The sequence below is a fragment of the Petaurus breviceps genome, unplaced genomic scaffold (genome assembly GCF_028583685.1).
Source record: "Petaurus breviceps papuanus isolate PSGF00001 unplaced genomic scaffold, PetGlider_PUasm1.0 184, whole genome shotgun sequence".
Classification (NCBI taxonomy): Eukaryota; Metazoa; Chordata; class Mammalia; order Diprotodontia; family Petauridae; genus Petaurus; species Petaurus breviceps.
Genome location: NW_027185793.1, coordinates 11,782,030 through 11,804,546, shown reverse-complemented (window position 1 = coordinate 11,804,546; position 22,517 = coordinate 11,782,030). Strand labels below are relative to the sequence as shown.

General features: G+C 36.0%; 1 protein-coding gene across 10 annotated transcripts in view; it reads right to left on the bottom strand.

Annotated features, from left to right (window-relative positions):
* The window catches only part of FER (FER tyrosine kinase), a 288,611-nt gene that overhangs the window by 18,115 nt on the left and 247,979 nt on the right, over positions 1–22,517 (bottom strand). For 9 of the 10 annotated variants that reach the window (XM_069088134.1, XM_069088138.1, XM_069088142.1 and 6 more), the window contains 2 exons: positions 16,862–17,016; positions 6,169–6,291 (listed from right to left, as the gene is read on the bottom strand). In XM_069088134.1, coding sequence (XP_068944235.1) covers positions 6,169–6,291; positions 16,862–17,016 — 278 coding nt within the window. Of the gene's footprint in view, positions 1–5,365; positions 5,606–6,168; positions 6,292–16,861; positions 17,017–22,517 lie in introns of those variants that run through there. The other variant, XM_069088141.1, reaches the window with a different exon arrangement.

Sequence of the window (22,517 nt, the reverse complement as noted above, 5' to 3'; positions counted from 1 at the left end):
AAGACTCTCACTAGAACTTGGCATCCCTTCAAGTTAGGTCTTATATCTCTTTTCTCTTTTATGATCAAATTCCTAGAAAAAGCCATCTACACACACTGACTCCACTTCTCTCACTTACCTCTCAACACTCTGCAAAATGGCTTCCAACCTTACCATTCAACTCAAACTGCTCCCTCCAAATTTATCTATCATCTCTTCATTGACAAGTCTGATAGCCTTTTCTCAACCTAAGCCTTCTTGCAGCATTTGATGCATGTGTGTGAAGTGTTAATTTATCTTTTGAAAATTCTGAACTTAGACATCAAATCAGCTGGGTATTTCCAAACACACAGCAGAAAAAGAGGGCTGTGAGAATGAAAATATTATGTAAGGCCTACCTTTCTTTGAAAACATATAATAAATTCAACATGTAAACTCCAAAGCTGTCCTTGTTTATAGTTCTTCTGTTTCCTTTTATGTATTATTTTATAAAACTCTTTCAATAACTCTTACTTTTCTTTTTCATTCTTCAAAAATTTTGTGATTACCCTATCTCTAGGCCCCCATCTCCCTCCCACCACCCCAATGAAATAGAAAAACAAAAGCCTTGTAACAAATATGTACAGTCAAGCAAATAACAAAGCAAAACAAAAAAATCTCATACTGGCTGTGTCAAAACCTGAATCTTATATTATATTTTGAGTCTACCACCTCTGTCAGCATGCTTTACTACTAGTCCTCTGGAATCATGATAAGACATTTAATTGATAAGAAGTTTTAAGTCTTTCAAAGTTGTTTTTGTTTACAATGATGTTACTATATAAATATATCTCCTGGTTCTGCTCAACACTCTACATAAATCATACAAATCTTTCCAGGATTCTATGAAACTGTCATTTTATAATTTCTTACAGCATAATAATATCCTGTAACATTTCATATATCATAATTTGTTCAGCCATTCTGCAATTGAGGGACATTCTCTTAGTTTCCAGTTCTTTGCCATTATAAAAAGAACTGCTCTAATATTTCTTTCCATATGGACTCTCCCCCCCCCTTTTTTTTTTACATTTTTAGGGTATCAGACTAGTCAAGCTATTGATGAATCTCAAAATATATATATAGTTTAGTGAATTTGTGGGCATAATTCCAAATTACTTTCCACAACGATTGGACCATTCACAGTTCTACCAACAGTATGTTATTGTATCTGCCTTTCCATAGCCCCTCCAGCAATTCTCATTTTTCCTTTTTATCATTTTGATAATTTGGTAAGTGTGATGGGGAACCTCAGTGTTGCTTTAATTTATATGTCTCTATTAGTGACTTGGAACATTTGAAAAATATGGTTGATAGCTTGAACTTCTTCCTTTTAAAACTGTCTTTACATATGCATGTTATATATACATAATATATACCTATATATATTATCCTCTGACTTACTTATTGGAGAATGGCTATTATTCTTATAAGTTTGAAACAGTTTCTTTTATATCTTGGTCATGAAATATCAATATGCAATTAATACTTCTCCAATTATTTAGATCTAGTTTTAGAAAGAATATTTTGTACTTTTTGTGAAAAATTATTCTCAGAGCTCCGACCCCCACTCCCCCCAGTCAGCCTTCTGCTCCACAGTTCTGCAGAAGTATATCAGTGATAATGAGATTGCATTGAATCTTCTTATACTGATCAAATGGACCCAAACCTGAACTGATTTTATCCTACTCACACTTGGGTGGAGACAGATTCTTGTGTCTAAATAGCCCAAGACTGGGGAATAGTCTGGCAAGGTGGGGGTAGTGGGGATGGGGGTCTGACAGAACAGGTATTTCCTGTCTGGAGGTAGAATGATGGCTGGTGGCAGGGTGATAATCAGTGCCCGTTGAAAAGGTATATAACTGGGCACCCCAAATCCCAAATTGAGCCAGTTCCAGATCGGCCCCTGTAGGCGGGTCCAGTTCTGGATTGTAACTCCCATGCAATGCATATCAAGCTGGCTTGAGAGAAATTAAACTGGACACACAACTTAAATTTTTACTTTTTTTTTTTTTTAACAAACTCTGTGAGAGGTTGACAACTTCTAATCATATATTTCCTTTGTGTACCCTGGTTTATAGTCTCCTAAACATTTTATACAGTTGTGGTTATGTTGAATGGAATTTATTTCTTTCTGCTTTTTTTTGTTGGTAATATATAGAAATGCCGGTAATTTATTTTATATCTTGCAACTTTGCTGAGGCTATTTCTTCAATTAATATTTTAGCTGACTCTTGGTTTCTCTTGACAGACCATCACATTATTTGCAAAAAGGAATATTTTTGTTTCCTCTTCTTCTTATGCTTATTTCCTTGATTTCATTTTCTTTTCCTATTGTAATAGTAAGGAGAAAGGAAGCAGACGCACTAACTGTAGACAACTTTCTCTAGGAGTTTGAGAAGTGTTGGGGGTGGGGGGAAGAGTGGTAGTTTAAGGGAATGTTGACAAGAGAGGGAAGAAAATTAAGATTGCAAACTCCTAGAGAAGATGGGAAGGGATAAAATCAACCATACAAGTGGAGGAGGTGGCCTTGGCCAACTTGCTATCACGGTCTGGGAGTAAAGAAGGAAGGAAGAAGGAAATAAGCATTTACTAAGCAATTACCATACGTGCAGGCACTGTACTAAGTGCGGGGATAAAATACAAGCAAAAGGACAGTTTTTTGCTCTCACGGAACTTACATTTCATCAATTAGTAAACAATACTAAGTGCTGGGGATACAAAGATGCAAAAGAAATCTAGTTTCTGTCCTCAAGTAACTCATCATCTAATTCTAATGGGGGAAGACAAAGCACAAAATGAGCTAAAAATGGAGGGGGACTGACTTGTGGTATAAGGAAGGAACCAGAGAGCGACTCAGAGGGCTTCTCAGAAGAACAGAAGAGGAAGTACACCTTGAATGAGATTAACTTTCTGAGTAAAGTAGGAGGCAAGGTCTGAAAGAGAGAGAGAGAGATAGGATGGCTTGAGGAGAGAAGAGGTTTAGAATTAAGAAGGACTAAAAGAACTGTCTTGCAATAGGGAGGGCCCAGCTGAGGTTATAGAACACAAATTTATAATTTATTTTTCCTTGACTTGTTTTCCAAGTAAAGTTGTTCTTGGCTCCTTACATTTGTTTTAATATTTCTTGTATCTAGGAGCCATTGCATTTTTAGCTTGATTCTCATTTTCAGTATATTTGCTACTCTACAAGGATTTTCTTCCTATTCTGAAGTATTAATCTTCCAGTTCTTTCCTCTAAAGTTCTTATTTAGCTTATAATTTAATTTTTTTTTATCTTCTGCTTCGTTTCTTCCAGCCCATTTTGGAGTACCTGTGGCCAATCTTTTTTTTTTTTTGCCCTGAGGGAGGCTCCGATTTTACTTTTCATTATCTGATTTTACATCTTGATACATAAATGTTTTTTGCTTAGCATCTTCTTTTATTTACTAACATTTCTAGCCTCAGTTCTTGTTTCGGGAATTTAGGCCAGGTTCTTTCCTCTCCTACACTCCTAGAGAGGATGGCCCTCTTAGGTCTTGATCCCTATGTCCTGGACTGTTGGTATTAGCTTCCAAACCTTGCCCCTCCTCTGTCTTCTTGCTTAACCCTTCAAAGTATTTGTGCTCAGAATCTCCAGGGTTAAAATGCTGCAGACTTCTGACCCCCCTGTAACCTCCCAAGCAGAGTTCTATAGGCTTCCAGTCTCTTGACTAAAGCCTGCACTGGCATCCCTAATGAAGCCCATCACCCCAAACCTGCAGATTCCTTGTTGTCTTTTTATGCAAGTTTGTGGTTGGATCAAGGTGTTTGCTGTTATTTCTTCTTGGATTTCTTCATTATTTGATCTACTGCCCTTTTTTTGGATTTCTCCCCAATTGTTCCATCTCTCTTAAAGACCTCTCTCCTCTTTTTCTTCTGTTTTCCTGTCACATTTAATGCATTTCTTCTATAGACTCTGTGTGTGTGCGTATGTGCACGGGTGTGTATGTTTAATCCCCCTTTACGCAGTGGTTCAGATAAAAATGAGGTTCATGAGGTATCCATTTTCTCCACACTATCTTGCATACTCTTCTTCTGGAACACTCCAATAATGAGAAATAGTAAGTGCATTGCTTTTTTCTTCTCTTTTCTTTCTTTTAGAAAGCAAATAAACTGAGTAAAATCACACGTGAGGTCTGAGATTATCTTTATTTACTCTTTACCATGCCAGTAAAACCTCTTCATGCCGGAAGCTCTCTCTACCCCTGGAACAGTTCCCATATTGGAAGTACTCTCTACCTCTAAGGTCTCACCTTAGGATTGGTAGGCTTCTTCCAGAACCTCCAATTTAAGGAGGGGGCCTAGGCAAAGTCTGTGTGACTAAGCCATTTTTTTCCCCTTAAGGTTCTATTTGTACTTTCAGTGGTTATTTTCTTCTGGTTTTACAACTTGGGCTTCTTCTAAATAGAGTATTTCTTCAATATATTCAGTGTTTTATTCTGTTTACTTATATTTCCAGCCTCACTTCCTGGCTTTGGGACCTTGTTCCAGGGCTGGGTTTAACTCGCTCTTTCAAGATTTTGGCTTTATTTTTGACATCTGTTTCATTATTAGGTAACATTTCTGGGATTTGTGTTAAGTATAGATTTTCATTGTGTAGTTTCTTCACATTTTCTCCCAGTTTAAAGTAAATCCTTTTTGTACTCTTATTTCATCTCATCTTCATTTAAGAATGTAGTTGTTTCTTATGATTTTCCTGTATTGATCTGTAATATGCTGTGTAACTTTGATCTGAAGATAGTACTGATCAAAAAAAAGTCAAGTCCTTGCCTATAAATGATAGGTCTGCTTCCAATGGAAAAAAAATGATATAGTAGTCACACATAATAAGAGCATTCATATCTTTAGTCTATTTTATGTGCATTCTTGTTTTACCAACCCTTTGGTGGTCAGCATCATGCATACCAAAAACTTTTCTAGTAGGTGGGGTATTGGTATATCTTATTTATTCTAAAGTGTTTTGCCTTCTTGTGGTCCAAGAACAAGATGGAGAGCTACTTACTCTTCTGTTCCCAGTGTCAAGTTGATAATCACAAAAGTTCTAAGTAGGGTCAGTCTGCAGCCCATGCTCTCTCACTCATTTCTTAGAGTCATAGGAGTATATACATCACACTGACAGGCATGGTATTGCCAGGGCCCAGATGGATATTTTCATGGTTTCTTCCAGGTCTCTACAGCTTAACACAGTGTTCTCAGGGCAAAGAATTCTCAGTATACATTGTCCTGGGTAGCATCTCCTAATTTTGCCACCCTCTCTCCCACTCCCCAACAGGAATGATGGATTTTCTTAATAAAAGCCTCAAAAGAATTTTAATATTCAAGAACATACATTTATCAAATAAAAGTTTATTTCTTATGCTTAATGGTGAGAGGTAAAAATCTAGTATTTGTCTTAGAGGTCACTCTCACAGAAAATATATTATTATTATTTTTTGGTCATTATTTGTCAAAATAATGTCAATTCAACAGACATATATTAAGCACCTGCTATATTCCAGGCACTGTGTTAGGCAGCATGGATAGAAAAACAAAAATGAAAACAGTCTTTGCCCTCAATTACATTATACTGGGGCGGGAGGGGGATGGAGGAGGGAGAAGGATAGCATATAAACATAGGGAAGCACATATAAAATAAATACAAAGTTAAGGAAGTTGTCTACCCATCTAGGAGTTTTAAAATCTTTCCTTCATTTTTTTCAACCTTATTCAATGGCTTAGCATTTCCTTGTAAATTTTTTATTTCTTTTAGAACAGTACAGTTTGTTTCCTCAGTGACCATATTTAAGGTCACTCTAAGGGCACTTGCCATAGGGTTTTATGTACCATGGTGGGCACCTAGTGATTATTAACCATGGGATTGTGATTTCTGAAGTTTTTCAAAGAGTTCTACAAAATTCTTCAAAGATCCTCCAAAACAGAAGGTTCTTTTTAACAGAATTAACAGAAGGTTAATTCTCTTAAAAAAAAAAAGTTTGGGAATCACTGCTCTAATCATCTCCCCCAACCCAACTTAACAATCTCATCTCAATTCCTCCTTCCAACAAACTAGGGAGATTTCTCTTAACTTTTGCTTGCACACATTACTTTGTGAATTGGTTGTGAAGATTTCAACTCTAACTGCATACTAACCTTGCTCTACTTGCTCCCGGGCATGCTGATTGGTCATTCCAGGATATGGACAGACTCCTAAACTAAAGGTCTCCCACAAAAGGATACCAAAGCTCCATGCATCACTTTCAGAACTGTATCTTCCTGGTGGGAAAAAACAAGAGAGAACAGGCAGGTGATTTAGATGTGGAAGACATTTTTTAATATGTAAATTTTCACCATTACATTTTAAAATTACAATTATCAGTGCTTCTGCTTCAATTCCAAAGGTTTATTTCACAATCTTTAAATAGCTGGCATATGTAAACAAATCTCTTTTCCCCTTGAGAAAAAATATTCATCAAGCATGTGAACTTGTTCTTCAAGTGATGTTTGAAGAAGAAGATAATTTCCTATAGAAAATATATAAATTTAGATAGTTCAATGCTTGTGAAGAAATATACAAGCTGGATTTCAGATTTTTTTTTTTTGCTTAGATTCAATGTTCTTTTCTCACTAAAATTATGAACAACAAACTTAAAGCAATAAGGTACATTCTTTATATTAATTTTTATTCTTTGCTGTTTATGTTTTCTTCTATGTGTAAGTCTCATTTCTCTTATTGATTCTTTGATTTGCCAAAAATGCAATTATTTTTCCCTCTGGAGCAGTAAGGAAATTAACACAAGTGGCTGATAAAAACAACTTTAAAACACACGATACCTTGTTTTATAAAAGTATCTGCATGCAACTGCCTCTAAATATTATGAGGAAGTGAGTGTATAATTCAAAAGAGAAAATACTATCAAAAACAATTTAACAAAATTCTATCACAGTTCCCCAAAGTACTAAGGATCTCAAGGATTTTCCAAAGTTACTCAAGTTTTAACTTTAATTTCAAATTGAGGGTCCAAAGGTGCTAGTTAAGCCCGCTACTTGGCCAGTAGAATTATTTTAAGATTCTTCAAATCATTTACTTTTCTATCTCTTTCATACTTTTCTGACCTATTTACTGTCATTCTAATTTTTACAAAATTCAATCCTTCCCCTGTTTTTCCTCGTTATTTTAAGTGAACCATCATTTTTTTTTTTTCTGTGAAGACAGTAAAGTGGTACTGGGAGTATGTATGAGTGATGTTAAGGGTTCTGATGTCAGTAAGATTTCTGCCCACTTACTGAATATCATTTCCAGCTGTGTTAAATTAGCTTTCCTTCTTAGTAGATAGTAATTACAGACAATCATGATACTGTTGGTGGTAAGATTAGTTTTCTTGTCTGTATTATCAACTCTCTTCAGAGTTTAGCATACAGTCATTTATCGCCTTTCATTGAAGTTATTCAATGAATATAAGTTAAAAGTAATTAGTTTCTTAAGAAAGTACAAGTTATTCAGTTAATTATGTCTCTATCCTGATCCTTCAACCTGCCCAACTACAGAGTTAGATAATATCTTGCGTACAGATCAAAAGGTATGTAGTCATGTAAAAACCAAGAACACATAGGAGAAATACATAAAATCATGAACATATCTGTGGTTAGGTTTTTAAAACCTATCATGAAGCCATTTATTAAGTTTCTATTATGTTCTAGGCGACGGGGGAAATGCAAAGATAATAATGATATAACTTTTGAACATTTTATCTTAGTGGGCTACATTTTCAAAGTATTTTTGGCTACACAAGTCTAATTAAAGTAAAAGGTTACTACTTGATTATAATTTCCTTATAACACACTGGAAAATATAGTCTTGAAATTTTGTTCTATTTCATGGTTTCAAAATATTCTATTTGTCCTTTGCAAACTTATCAACTTTCATTTTTGTTCATTTATTCAATTATGATTTGTTAAGCTACTAAATGTTAAGTACTAGGAAGGATATAAAGATAATTGCAATGTAATGATAATGATACTTAATCTAGTACAGTTATTAAATTTAATTCAGATAGGGCTTTTTATAGCCCAATGTCCCAGATATACACTTTCCATACATTCTAGTTAGCCTCTGTCAATCTTCCAATTTGCTGCATAGATCAGTACAAATGTCAGATCCAAGGCTGCAAACTTACAAGGAGGAAAAAAAAATCAGTGACAGAAAATGGTTAAAAAATTAGGAAGAAATTCAATACCAAACCCAAAACTCTTGTGCTATCAAATTGGAAAAAAAAATAGGGAAACTTTTACCTACCAAAATTCAATAGTATTTTCTTTAGAAAAATAACCCTAGGATGAAATACTAATTAATTCACATCAGTTTTGGCCTCTGAATATTGAAATAGTTTTTTGTCATGTAAGACTTTTATGAGTGGTATCATAAACCATTCCCTCATTTGCATGAGAAATGCCTTCTCCAGCTCTTTCTTTTCCATTTGATGTCTTCTGATATTTGCCAATTCTTTTTTTTTCTTTTTCATTTTTGGAGGGGGGATGCAGGGCAATGGTTAAGTGACTTGCCCAAGGTCACATGGCTAGTAAGTGTTAAGTGTCTGAGGCCAGATTTGAACTCAGGTCCTCCTGACTTCAGGGCTGGTGCTTTATTAACAGATATTAGTTGTTCTAATAATTTATTCAAAATAATTTCATTTCTGGGACAGGAATTCAATAATTTCCTGAGCAGAACCAAAGATCATTGTTTAAAGAGCTTTTTATTAGGAAACTGTGCCTTAGGTGTCTATCCATAATTCTCTAACAGAAATGTAAGAATCAGCCAGAAAGTGTTTGGGGCTATATGAAGAAAAAAGACTTTATGTTAAATGTAGATTTGATGTTAAATCATTATAATCCTGAGCTTTTTTCTGTTATTGTTCACCATACCTAATTCGTTACTAGGAAGATATGAACCACAACTCCAAGAAGAATCACTATAGAAAATTACAGGGTAGCTATTGGGTGTTTGGAATTGCAGTGAATCCTCTCACTGGCACAAAGGAAAACAAGCAAGAGAAGGGAGATTAGTTATATTTGGAATGCTGAGTTCATTTTTGAGAAGGAGAAATGCCTAGTCAATACCTGCCCACATCACTTACCCAGCCTTTATTTAACATTCCACAGCACTGTGTCAACAGAATTTTTAAAAGCATCACAGGTATCAATATTGTTATTAAGAAGCACCAGAGATTTTAGTACATAGTTCCCATAAGCATCATCACATTCACACAGATTTTCAAAAATGAGGCTAAATGTGATTAATAAGGCTGCATTCATTTTTTATTCATTATTTTTAGCAACCTGAATGTACTAGAAATTCACTGCAACCAAACAATAAAAACGTGTCTGAATTTCAAATCATTATCAAGAATTCAAAGGTCTCTTTCACAGTTTCTTAGCTAAGTGATTTGAAACATTCTGTTAAGAAAATTAAAGGAAAGCAATGGTGGGCATTAAACAAAATTTAGGAATCAAGGAAAAAATCTGAGAATTCAAACAATGTGAATATAGACAATCATGCAATTTCAGTACTTTTTCAGATAGACATCCAGATATCCAGAATACTTTTCAAAATAAATTCTAGAATATTTTGGGTTCTTTAAATCTATTTCATAGTCATAGTTTTATTTAGTTTAACTGCAAGAATAATAGAATTTTTCAAATAGAAGTAAATTATTAGTTTGAAATCAATAAAGGATCAGTTTACAATATTTTGTCTGACATACTTCCTAAAAATAATTTTTGTTACTCTATACCTGGCAACTTAAATTAATGTGAACATTTGCATATGCAAAGAAAAGAAGAAAATGAGCTTTGTACATGGAGCCATGAATCTCCATAATAAACAGCTTGCTTTTCTAAAAAAAAGTATATAATAAGTTGAATGTGAGTTTTAAAGTTGACCATCTGGTCTGTGTCCCTCTAAATTTCCTGTGTTGTTTTTTAAAAAACATTTCTGTGATCTACTTTTCCTTTTAATAATGGGGCTTATAGAATAAACAAATCAATCATTCCACCCTAACTAATCTAACACAATACAATAGCCTTAATACTTTATCAAGTTAAAAATCAACTCAATCAATCAAAGTACATGGGAAAAATCTAGTTTATCAAATTGGAAAAAGCTAGAGCATATCAAGCCCGCAGAAAGAAATGAAATGTTACCCAGGAAAGATAATGGGATCACCTAATGAACTTCAAAAAATGGAAGATTTTTGACTTCCTAATAGCCATGGGTGTGCAGCAGGGTCCTGATATACTTCTGGCTCAGTGTCCCTGAAGTAGGAGTGGTCTATGGCAACATTTATATAAAATTCTAAGAAAAAAACTAGACACACTCAGAAAAGGCAGTTTCAGGAGAAAGAAGGAAATCAGGCAGAAAGGTCTGCCATGCTTATAAAACTTCACAGAGACTCTACAGACAGAGAAAAAGTAGCTGTAGGTTCTCCCTTGGCCATATGAACTCTCTAAGTAAGCCTTAGTCCACTTTCTACTAGATTCAGTATATACTTAAGGAAATGTCTAGATAGACCTTTGGGACAAATGCTTTTATAACAACTGTCCTTAGTATATTAGTAAGTATCCTTAACTAAAAACTAATAAATGATAATCAATGTGGGAAGCATACCACTAGAGACTTGTGAGCTAACTTCTAATTCCTCATGGTTATTTCTAGAACTTTTTTCTTTATTAAAAAAAAGTTTTTAAGGGGTGGCTAGGTGGCGCAATGAATAGAGCACTGGCCCTAGTGCAGAAAATACTGCAAGCAGTCAGGAAGAAATAATCTGAGTATTGTAGAAACACAATCAGGCTAACACAAGATCTAGCAGCTTCTACATTGAGGGATCAAAGGGCTTAGAATATGATATTCTGGAGGTCAAAGGAACCAGGATTAAAAGCAAGAATCAGCTACCCAGCAAAACTGAGTATAATGCTTCAGGGGAAAATATGGTCATGCAGTGAAATAGAGGATTTTCAAGCATTCTTGATGAAAAAACCGGAGCTGAGGGGCAGCCAGGTGGCTCAGCGAGTAAGAGCACTGGCTCCAGTGTCGGGATGACCTGGGGATCAAATCTGGACTCAGATGCTTGGCACCACACCCAAAAATAACTGGCCATGCATGTAACCTTAAGCAAGTTACTTAACCCCGATTGCTTTAAAAAAAAAAAAGAAAGAAAAAAAAAGAAAAAACCGGAGCTGAACAAAAAAATTTGACTTTCAAATACAAGAAGCAAGAGAAGCATGAGAAGGTAAACAGGATAAAGAAATCATAAGGAACTTATTAAAGTTGAATTATTTACATTCCTACATGGTAAAATGATAATTGTAACTCAGGAGACTTTTCTCAGTATGAGGATAGCTGAAGGAAATATATAGGTATGTAGATGTATACAAACATATATATATATATATATATAGGAGGGTATATGTGTGTATAAATATATATGTGAGTGTGTGTATATGTGTGTTCATGTATACATAGATAGAGAGGATCAGTTGAATAGGAAGGGATGATATCTAAAAAATAAAATTAAGAATTGAGAGAGGAATATATTGGGAGAAGGAGAAAGGGAGAGATAGAATAGGGTAAATTATCTCACATAAAAGAAGAAAGAAAACTCTTTCAATGGAGGGGAAGAGCAAGAAGGTGAAAGGGAATGGGTCAAGCTTTCTCTCACTGAATTTTGCTTAAGGAGGGAACAACATACACACTCAATTCGATATCTTACCCTACAGGAAAGTAGGGGGCAAGGGGATAAGAAGGGCGAGGATAGATTGGGGGAGAGGGTAGCCTACAGGTACTGAGGTATAAATATCCATCTTGCTCTACTAGAAAGCTGGGGGTGGGGTGGGAGATTATATAAGAGAGAACAGATTGGGGGAATAGTATTCAGTAGGCTCAGTATCTTGGGGTGGGGATAGGAGAAATTTGGAGAGAAAAATTTGTAACTCAAAATCTTATGGAAACGAATGGTGAAAACTAAAAATAAATATAAATTGCAATATTTTAAAAAAATAAATGAAAATATAATAAAATAGAAAAAAAGAATGGTTTTTAAATTTTTAAATAAATTTTTTTTTTCTTTTGGAGGGGGCAATTGGGGTTAAGTGACTTGCCCAAGGTCACATGGCCAGTTTTTTTGTGTTAAGTGTCTGAGACCAGATTTGAACTCAGGTCGTCCTGACTCCAGGGCCGGTGCTCTATTCACTGTGCCACCTAGCCACCCCATTGGGATTCTTTTCAAGGGGTGATCAGTGAATTCTTTCAATTTCTATTTAGCCCTCTGATTCTAGAATATTAGGCCAATTTTGCTTGATAATTTCTTGAAAAATGATGTCTAGGCTCTTTTTTTGATCATGGCTTTCAGGTAGTCCAAAAATTTTTAAATTCTCTCTCCTGAGTCTATTTTCTAGGTTAGTGGTTTTTCCAATGAGATATTTCACATTGCCTTCTATTTTTTCATTGGTTTGGATTTGTTTTATAGCATCTTGATTTCTCGTAAAGTTACTAGCTTCCATTTGTTCCAATCTAATTTTGAAGGAATTATTTTCTTCAGTGAGCTTTTGAAATTCCTTTTCCATCTGGCCAATTCGACTTTTAAAGGCATTCTTCTCCTCATTGGCTTTTTGGGCCTCTTTTGCCATTTGAGTTAGTCTATTTTTTAAGGTTTTATTTTCTTCAGTATTTTTCTGGGTCTCCTTTAGCAGGCCATTGACTGGCTTTTCATGATTTTCTTGCATTATTCTCATTTCTCTTCCCAATTTTTCTTCCACTTCTCTTACTTGATTTTCAAAATCCTTCTTGAGCTCCTCCATGGCCTACGCCTAGTTCATATTTTTCTTGGAAGCTTTTGATGCAGGAGTTTTGACTTTGTTGTCTTCTTCTGGTTCCATGTTTTGATCCTTCTTGTCCCCCAAAAAGGATTTCTAGGGTCTGATTGCGATTCCTCTGCTTGCTCATCTTACCAGTCAGTTACTTGATTTTTAGTGGAGACGGCTATGTCCCAAATTGCTAGGGTTTTCACAGTTGTTGTTACAGCTGTTGTCCGAGCTATGAGGGCACCCTCTCTACAGCCACCACAAGCTCTGGCACACTGGTGTTTCTCACCCCAGGACCACCACCCAAGACTGTGATCCAGATCCAAGCAGGTTAATGCAAGAGCGATTTCAGCCTCTGAATGGTCACTTGGTCCCCCTACAACCAGTACGCCAGGAGCTCTGGAAGCAGACAAGTGGCAGCAGGTGCAGCTGCCATGCCTCTACCACTTTTAGCCCCAGGGGCAGGGGCCGGACTCCACTCTTCTGTCACCCAGTTCCAACAGAGTTCCTTACTGACCTTTTACTTTCTCTTTGGTGTTTATGGGTTGAGAAGTCTGGAAACCACCACAGCTGCTGGTGATTTACCCTCCAGAAATCTGCTCTGGCCATTCTGTGCCGCTGGTTGGGGCTGCCCCGGGTCTGGAGCATGCCTCATGCAGGAATGAGCTCAGCTCCCAGTCTGCTGTGCTAGACCCTTCCTGTTGGCCTGCCAGGTTACCTTCAGCGGGAGATTTGTTTCTCTCTGTCACTTTGTGGGTTCTGTAGCTCTAAAATTTGTTTAGAGTCATTTTTTTACAGGTATTGGAAGTGGTTGGAGTGGGAGCTTAATTAAGTTCCTGCTTTTACTCCAACATCTTGGCTCTGCCCTCCTGTAAAATTTTTTTTTCTAGAACTCTTAAAGGAGAAATAGTTAGCCAATACAGCTTCCCAATGTGAATGGGAATTTGGGATAGCAGTCTCAGGGCATATGTGCTATACTTTCATTTCTTATTTTTTTTTTACATCACTATTATCCCCTTAAATGTAAAAAATAAATCCCTTAAAATGAATGGATTAATGAATAAAAAAAGAATTTATTAGTCTTATATTTGTTATAATAATGTATAATATTATAAATAATATGCTATAATATAATAAATAATTTCTGTGCTAAGCACTGGAGTTACAAATAAAATACAGAATCTCTGCTCTTAAGGAGCTCAAAATCTGCAGGCTTCAATGGCAAGTCAGATGGAAAGATCCCATCATCCACTGGCAAAGCAGATGGTAAATATCTCTTCTTTAATGTTATTTCCACTGATAAGCAGTATCAGTTTCTGAAGTTGAACCATTTGACAGGATTTTGGTGGTGATTACTTTCTTTTCTGGGTCTTCATTCACTGTAGCTGAAGTGTCCACAGAAGTAGCTGCCAGGCCCTATCTTCAATGGGTTGATTGGTTTCTGGGGATGATTGGAAAGGTGGGAGCTGAAAGAAAATATAGTCTGGGGAGTGTAGCCACTGCTGAGGCCCTTGGGCTTACCTGCCAACAACCAGCAGTTATTATTTGTGGTAATGAGGAAGCTGGGTCCCTTTTTCAAGGTGATACACTGCTAAATTAAGCAAAACAAATCCACACATTTCCATATCTAAAAATGTGTGTCTTACTGCATTACAGTACTATAGGTTGTAACTTAATGTAATTTGAATTTGAAGATCCCTTTGTGTTGGCAAAAGTAGCAGGTACTTAGCACTTAGTAACTGATCAAGCCTCTGTGGGGGAAAGAAGGTATGAACTCCTGTCTCCTGTTACTGATGTAACAGGATGGGGTTGGCTGAAACAGCAAGCTAATACTGTGTGTATATAAGGAAAAGCCCCAGAGAGGCACAGTCAGAATTTTCTTGAGACCAGGATCTGGTGGCAGAGCAGCTACAGAAGAGAGAATGAAGAACTGAGCCAGAATTTCCTGAGAACTTGTGATGGTAAAGCTTCTTCTGAACAGGATCCCAGGAGCCAGGGGCCCGGAGCCCAGGTGACTGAGGAAGCACGACTGGGATGCTGAGACTTTGTTTGTTTGTGACTTGGTTGAGCCTTGAATTCCCTGGAGCAGAAATGGTGAGGGATCTGACATGGACCAGACCCTGTGAACGCCAGTGTGGAGCAGGACCTGCCCAGAGAGCTGGCCAAGGAACTGGGAGTTGTCTGCCACTGAGCCCAGGTGAATCCAGGTGGAATCTGGGACCATGGAAGGGGATCCAGCAAATCTAAGAACAGGCCCCAAGTCAAGATGAAAAGACCACTACCTGGGTATTGAGTAAAGATGAAATTATAGTTTACTAGTGACCTAGGGTTAGAGGGGTTTGTGTATGATACTTAGTAATTGATGAACAAGTGACTGAATTAATCAAGACTTTGCCCCAAGAGTGGAAGACTTTGCTGAATAAGTGACTGATTGAGTTAACTTAAGAGTGACTATTTTACTTCGAGACTATATTGTGATACTGACTGAGTTAACTTAAGACTTTGCCCCATGACTGGAAGACTTTGACTACTGTACTTTGAGATTATATTGTTATTTTCTGTGATACTTCGCCCCATGAATGGAAGACTTTGACTATTGCACTTTGAGACTACATTGTGATACTGACTGAGTTAACTTAAGACTTTGCCCCATGAGTGGAAGATTCTGACAACTGGACTTTGAGAAGTTGTAATATTGTGAATGCTGTACCTTGATTTTCTGTGAAAGTTCTGCTTTAATTTGTTATGGAATAAATACAGTGGTAACTATACTATGTAATCAGAACCTTAAAAGCTGTTCACAGTAGCATTCTTCTGGAAGGCTGCTTGTGCATGGCATTACATAGGTACCATGCTTCATCAATCACTCTGGAGTCATGGTCATTGTGTTGATCAGAATTCATAAATTATTCAAGATGTGCTGTACTCATTCACCAACCCTAGGCTTGCATGCTTCTTCTTAATTGCCTTCCTTTACTGAAAATGTGATTTTGGATTTCTCTTTAAAGCACAATCTGGTCTTTTCTTCCTGATCTTGTTATAACATATTACTCCCAACAAGCATAAGGTGTGTGTTGTATTTCCTTTTGAAATGATGCATAAAATTTCAAGTAAAAAAAAAATCTCATATTTAAAAAAGTTATTTTTGTCTTCCTTTTTCTATAAGAGTTATACAAAAAAAGACATCGCCTATGGGTACCCCAGGTAATTCAGTGAGGTTGTAAATTGTAGAACAGCATTGATTATCTGGACTGGCAAGGGGAATTTCCTCAATAGAAAATCACAGGTATAAACCTCCCTGCAACACCATTCCACACTCTCTTGCACCCAACCTTCCACCTAAAAAAGATGTTAGGAAAACACATAAATTTTCATGTCGAAGGGCTAAAGAATCCAGTAATTTTAGGGACCTAATTATAGATGTAGTTACTGAGTCAAATATAGTCGAATACAAACAATTGTATTGCAGGGACCTAGCACCAGAATCAGTTCATTGTAGTTACTGAGCGTATATTTCAACTATTTGATTTAGCACAGATATACTTCATGGTTTTTTTTTTCAAAGTTGATCCTAAATGAATTAATGTCAGTGAAGTGCAAACACTTTTTTGGTGAAGAAATCTGATAATTCCTATATATTTAATGTACATGTATATATTAAAGTATTAAGGCATGAAAGTTTATACATCATTGTGACCAAACATATGCTGAGGTAATTCTAAATTGGACTAAACTTCAAATTCTGTGATCTATTTTGTGAATAATTTTCATGCTGTATATAGCTCATTTTCTTTTTTTTTGGAGGGGGGGATGGGCAATTGGGGTTAAGTGACTTGCCCAAGATCACAGGGCTAGTAATTGTTAAGTGTCAGAGGCAAGATATGAACTCAGGTCCTCCTGACTCCAGGGCCAGTGCTCTAATTCACCGAACCAGCCAGCCTCCCTATAGCTCATTTTATATACTAAAAGGAAAGAAAGAATATATTCTTACCATAATTTAGGGCCTCTGGAGCAGTCCATTTGATGGGAATTTGCTTTAAACCAGAAGATGAATATATGCCACCATCTTCTTGACGAGACATTCCAAAGTCGCTGATTTTCAGAATATTATTTTCCCCTACCAGGCAGTTTCTTGCAGCAAGGTCCCTAAGTTAAAAGGAGACACAGAAAACATCTATTAATACAAACTGAAAGCTATTTTCATGCTTATATTTTTAGGGTTTCTTTCACATATCTACAAAATAGATATGTCTAAAGCACAGGTCCTTTTGCTGCTCAAGATGCCTCAGTGGTTCCCTATTGCCTCCATATAAATGATAAACTCCACAATTTGGATCCATCTTTCAAAGCTGATCACATTTTACTCTTTCACACATTACTAAAGTTCAACCAAACTGGTCAACTTGCTATTGGTAAAGTTGAGTACAACCCCACCTTCCATTCCCTTAATTGATCTGTAAGCAGGCATTTTAGCATACCTCCACCTTCCATTCCCTTAACTGATCTGTAAACAGGCATTTTAGCATAACTCCACCCTTCCCTTCCCCTAATTGATCTGTGAACAGGAATTTCAGCATAAACTCCACCCTTCTCTCTCCTCATTGATCCGTGGGTGGGGGTTTCAGCCTAGGGTAAAATCCCTGCTCCATTCTTCCCTGTCTCCTAACCTCCCACCCATCTCTGCCAGGTGTTCCCCATCTCCACCCAATCTGGGTTCCCTGTACCTCAGGCTAGGAAAAACTTCGGGAGCAAATTCAAATACACACCGACCAATCACTGATTGTAGTTTCAGCTTACGTAACCTGACTATTGTAATCTCTCTTTAAAAACTGGCATATTGTTCATGCCAATTCACTGTCTGATTTGGGTATGTGACCCCAGCAGTTCCATGGCAATAAAATCCACTTCCAATTTTAATCTCAGGGATCTTCTGTCTTGCCCCTTTATGCCCTACATAATAGGATATTCCATCTTGTGTCTCTGGTACAGGCTCCATGACTCAGAATGCTCTCTCTTCATCTGGGCCGTAGGAATCTCTAGCTCTCTTTAAGATTCAATGTAAGGGTCAATTCCTACAAGAAGACTTTTGGAATTCCTCAGTAGTTAGTACTCATTCCCATCAGAAATTACTTTGTATTCATTTTCTGTTCTGTACACATTGTGTTTAGAAAGGCAGCCTGGGAGTCAAGATTATCTGGGTTCAAGTCCCACCTTTGACTAAGCAAGTCATTTAAATTTTTAATGCCCCACCCAGGCAATTCCTAAAGATTATACTTTGCATATGAATCACTGATCTGAGGTGGTAGAGTTTGATTCCTCTCTCAGGAGCTTCCTATGCTTTTAAAATCTCTGGTTGGGATGGAAGGCAGATCATTTTATTTTTGTCTCTGTTTTCCCAGGGTCTGGCATAGTGACTGGCTCTTAGTAAAAAATACTTGCTGAATTGAATGTAATTTATAAAGTATGTGACTTAACAGTAATTTTCATCCTTTCTGCTATAGATAAAAATCATCCATCTGTAACTAGTCTTCATGTTCCAGGCAACATGTATATTTCAATTTAAATAATAAAAACAAATACTTAACATATAAAACAGTAAGAAGTGTACACATAGCAAAATTGGCTTACTTTCCCCACTGGATTTATTTTCTCTAACAGACTAATGAGCAGTTCTAGTAAGGAGAGAGATGGCTAGAATGTAAAGAGTGACAAAGGATTAGAGAAACTGTAAATTCTTTTTATCTGCCTCTATGATGCTGGTTACAATAAAAAGCAAGAATAATTGTCTGGAATGAAGCCATTCCTTTCTTTTCCCTCCAGCATTTTTTTTTTCTGCTAAAAGAGCCATCACATCATCCTTAATTAGTTGGATAACTTTGCATACTTATATTCTGTAACCAAAATATTAAAACAAGTTTCAGGATTATTAGGAAACTAGTGTCTAATTTAAAGAACTAACTGGGATGCTACTATTTTTTTGAGATAATTATCTACATTAGTTGAGGTTGATATTTCTCCTTAGGTAATGAATATGCTTTGTAATAAGCTTTACAAGTCTTGTGTTGAGAGAGTTATAACATAAAACTAATATGAGCAGGTCTAACTCAAACAGAACCTTCCCATTTGCTTAAGTGATCCACAGGGACCAGCTCTGATATCAGTGAGAATAGTGTTTAACTCTAAGAAACTCCATCCAGAAAAAAAAATTTACATATTTACAAGTTATTGTGACTACTTTCTTCAATATAGTCAGAAGGCACTGAACTTAACATTAACTGTACCAAATAAAATCACAAAAATTAACTTGATTAAATTTTAACACATGTTGGAGTCCTTTCCAAACTAGCTCTCAGAGTACAATAAGACTAATTATTTTGAACTTCACAAAACCATCAAACGAACACTGATATATACAAAGACTAGAAGATTATATATGAAACTGAATCTCATGTGCAGATTTAAAAAATATATAATACATGAAATATATTAATTTCAAAGCTGTCCTGCCTGTCTATTTCTTAATTACTCTCTTAGAATTGTTATAACAAAAATAAAATGCAACATGAAATTAGAAGAAAATGGTAAGATATGACATGCAATGGGAAATAAACCAGGCATTAACATAAATGATCACCATTTCCTAAGTATTTATTGATGTAAATCAATTATAACAATGAGGAGACCAAAAGAACTTAACATACCGTGTGTTGGTCAGTAAAAACTGGATCTCGACTATGTGGTAACCAAAGTCAAAATGGTTTGCAATAAAAATGCATTTGTAAAAACTTAAGGTATATGGGAGGAAATAATGAACAATATCACCTCATAAAAGAGTGAGGAATAGAGGACGAAAAAACAGTATTGTAGAAACTCTAGTAAGAGACTCAATTATGCCAGACCTCCCCAGATAGATACTTGAGTATGATATCAGAGAACTGACCTCCAGCATTTAGCATAGTGCCCAGCACATAATAGGAGCTTTGTAAATGTTTACTGACTAACTGAAAGATGGCAAACAGACTGAAAATGCAAAAGACAAATAAAAATTTATATAAGAAGAGTCACCACATTAGGATTTCCTGACATGCTAAACGAAGAAGTAAAAATAGCACCAAGAAAAACAAATATAGAAAGAGAGGTTGAACTAGACCAAGGATAAACAGAGAAAGACTGAGCTGGAGAGAGTTTTAGGAATATTGAGGGATTGTTTTTTAAGATATCTCAAAGAACAGAGGATACCAAAAATCTGCAAAAAGTATCATGGATTTTATAAGTGACTGGATTAAAAGGCAATTGAGAAAAACATAAAAAACCATCAATTCATATGCCTGTTTTCCTATTACCACAAAGTTTTTGAGAGAATGATATACTCCTATTAAGATTATCCTTGATGAAAGTCTTAGATAGGAAAAGGCAGGCTTTTGCAAATAAAATAAATTCATACAACTAAATGAAAAGTGTAGAAAACACAAAATTTCATAGTACTTTTTATTTATTGACTAAACATTTGGTAGAGCAAAATAGTCATAAACTGCATGCTCATGTCAAAATTATACGAGGCTCTTTTAAAAATGTGACAAAGATAACTTTGATAACAGAGTTGTTTTATGAATCTTAACAGTCACCATCCTCTTCTCCCTACTCCCTTTCTCTCTGGATAAATAATGAATCATCCATAGTTATAACAATTAGCTAATTATTTTTTTTCAGTTTAGGAGCAATATAATAGCTTCAGGTCAATTTTCTCTATGTGGTCTATATTAGAAAAAAAGTTAATTAATGCTATCACAATAGTTCAGAGCACCCAGTTAGAAAAAATTAACATTCAGAGATTCAGCTTTTGTTCTACTCTAAATTTTCATTTATATCTAGTTAGCCTTTAACCTCTTTGTGTTTAAGGCAAAATTCAGAATACAGGACGAGAGGGAAGCAGATATGTTACTAGATATCACAAAGAGAAGTTGTGGAAAGAGCAAGGTTTTTTTTTTTTTTTTCCCAAAGATTTTCCCCCAGTCCTTTAATTGGAGGGTTCAACTGATAGCTTTAGGTGTTTGAAGACAGGGAGTGTGGTAGACCAGAAATTGAGCTTGACTTGAAGTTGGAGAACCTAAGTATAAATCATGACTATGCCACTTATTAGCTGTGTGCCCTTGGGCAAGTCACTTAACTTCTCAAGTTATCTCAGTTCCTCATTTGTAAAATGATCAATATGGGCTCTAAAGTCCCTTCTAGCTCTAAATCCTATGGATCCTATGGTATAAGATCTTATGTGTGTTGCTTAAGGGTGTTTCGCATAGTCACAAGTCTCCAAATGTACAAGGGACTTACCATAAATGGTGAATTTCTCCAGATGCTCCTATTTTGCGTTGACTCACTACAACAAGCTCCAGAATACTGAGATATATAAGCATTTAAGAGAGTTGAGTATACTTAGACAAGAAAAACCAAGTGTATGAAGAATGCCTATTGTCCAGATGATGATATGTAGTTGGATGGACAAATCATAGAGTGCATATATCTTGAACAGACACTACATGTGGGTCATTAACTAGGCTTGGAACTGAACAGAAGAAGGATAGCAGGTTGGGCTATATTTGAAAAACTGTATAGTGCTTCAATGATTTCGTTTCTTCTTGAAACAAAATCCTATTTTCTTAATATTATTTTTTTCTGTGATTATATACGGATCCAAGTCATATAATGCTAGAGTTTCTGAAGGATTAAATTTGCATGTAACACAAAGGGCAATGAAGAGAAATGTCAATACAACTGGCCCAAAATATGCATGCCTGAAATATAGAGGCCTGTGTTGTGAGCATAAGAAGTGCTTACAGTAAGATACGTATCCAATGTACCTAAATGTTATACCTAATGAATGTCTTATATGAGGTTGGTGTCAAGATTGTTTTATTAAGAGAAAAAGTTAAGAGGAAACTGATAGAATGGGATGTTTCTGGGAAGATGTGGGAGATAACTATATAAAGTAATCTGAATACCACATCTCATATTTTCTTGCAAAGTGATTAAAGTATGACAGATTCTAGAATTACTGCACAAGTAAGGTCACCTTCAACTGGAAACCAAATATTGGGTAGTAAACCAGAGCTTGGAAAACAAAAAATTAAAACTACAAAAGTTTCCAAAGAATAAGAACCTATAATTAAAACATTCTCTTTGGTGCCTATTTTCTTTTCTTTTTGTTCAAACGCTTTATTAACTTCTGATTTACATTATTCATTTCTGACAGATTTTGAGTTACAAATTTTCTCCCCGTTTTTCCCTCACCCACCCCCCCAAAATAGCAGTCCAACAGGATATCCCCTCCTCCAATCTGCTCTCTCCCATATTTTCTCCCATACACCTTTCGACTTTTCAAGTGGATCTCTATGCCCCAGTGCCTGTACATATTATTTCCCAATTACATGTAAAATAGTATTGATAATAGTATACACACACACATACATATATATATATAAATATTTGAATATTTGATTTTAAAACTGTGAATTCCAGATTCATTCCCCTCCTCCCCTGCCATCCATCCACACTGGGAAGATAAGCAGCTCATGATAGGATGTATATGTGTGGCTAATGCAAAACAATAACATAGTAGATATATTGTAAAACACTGACTATATTTCCCTCCC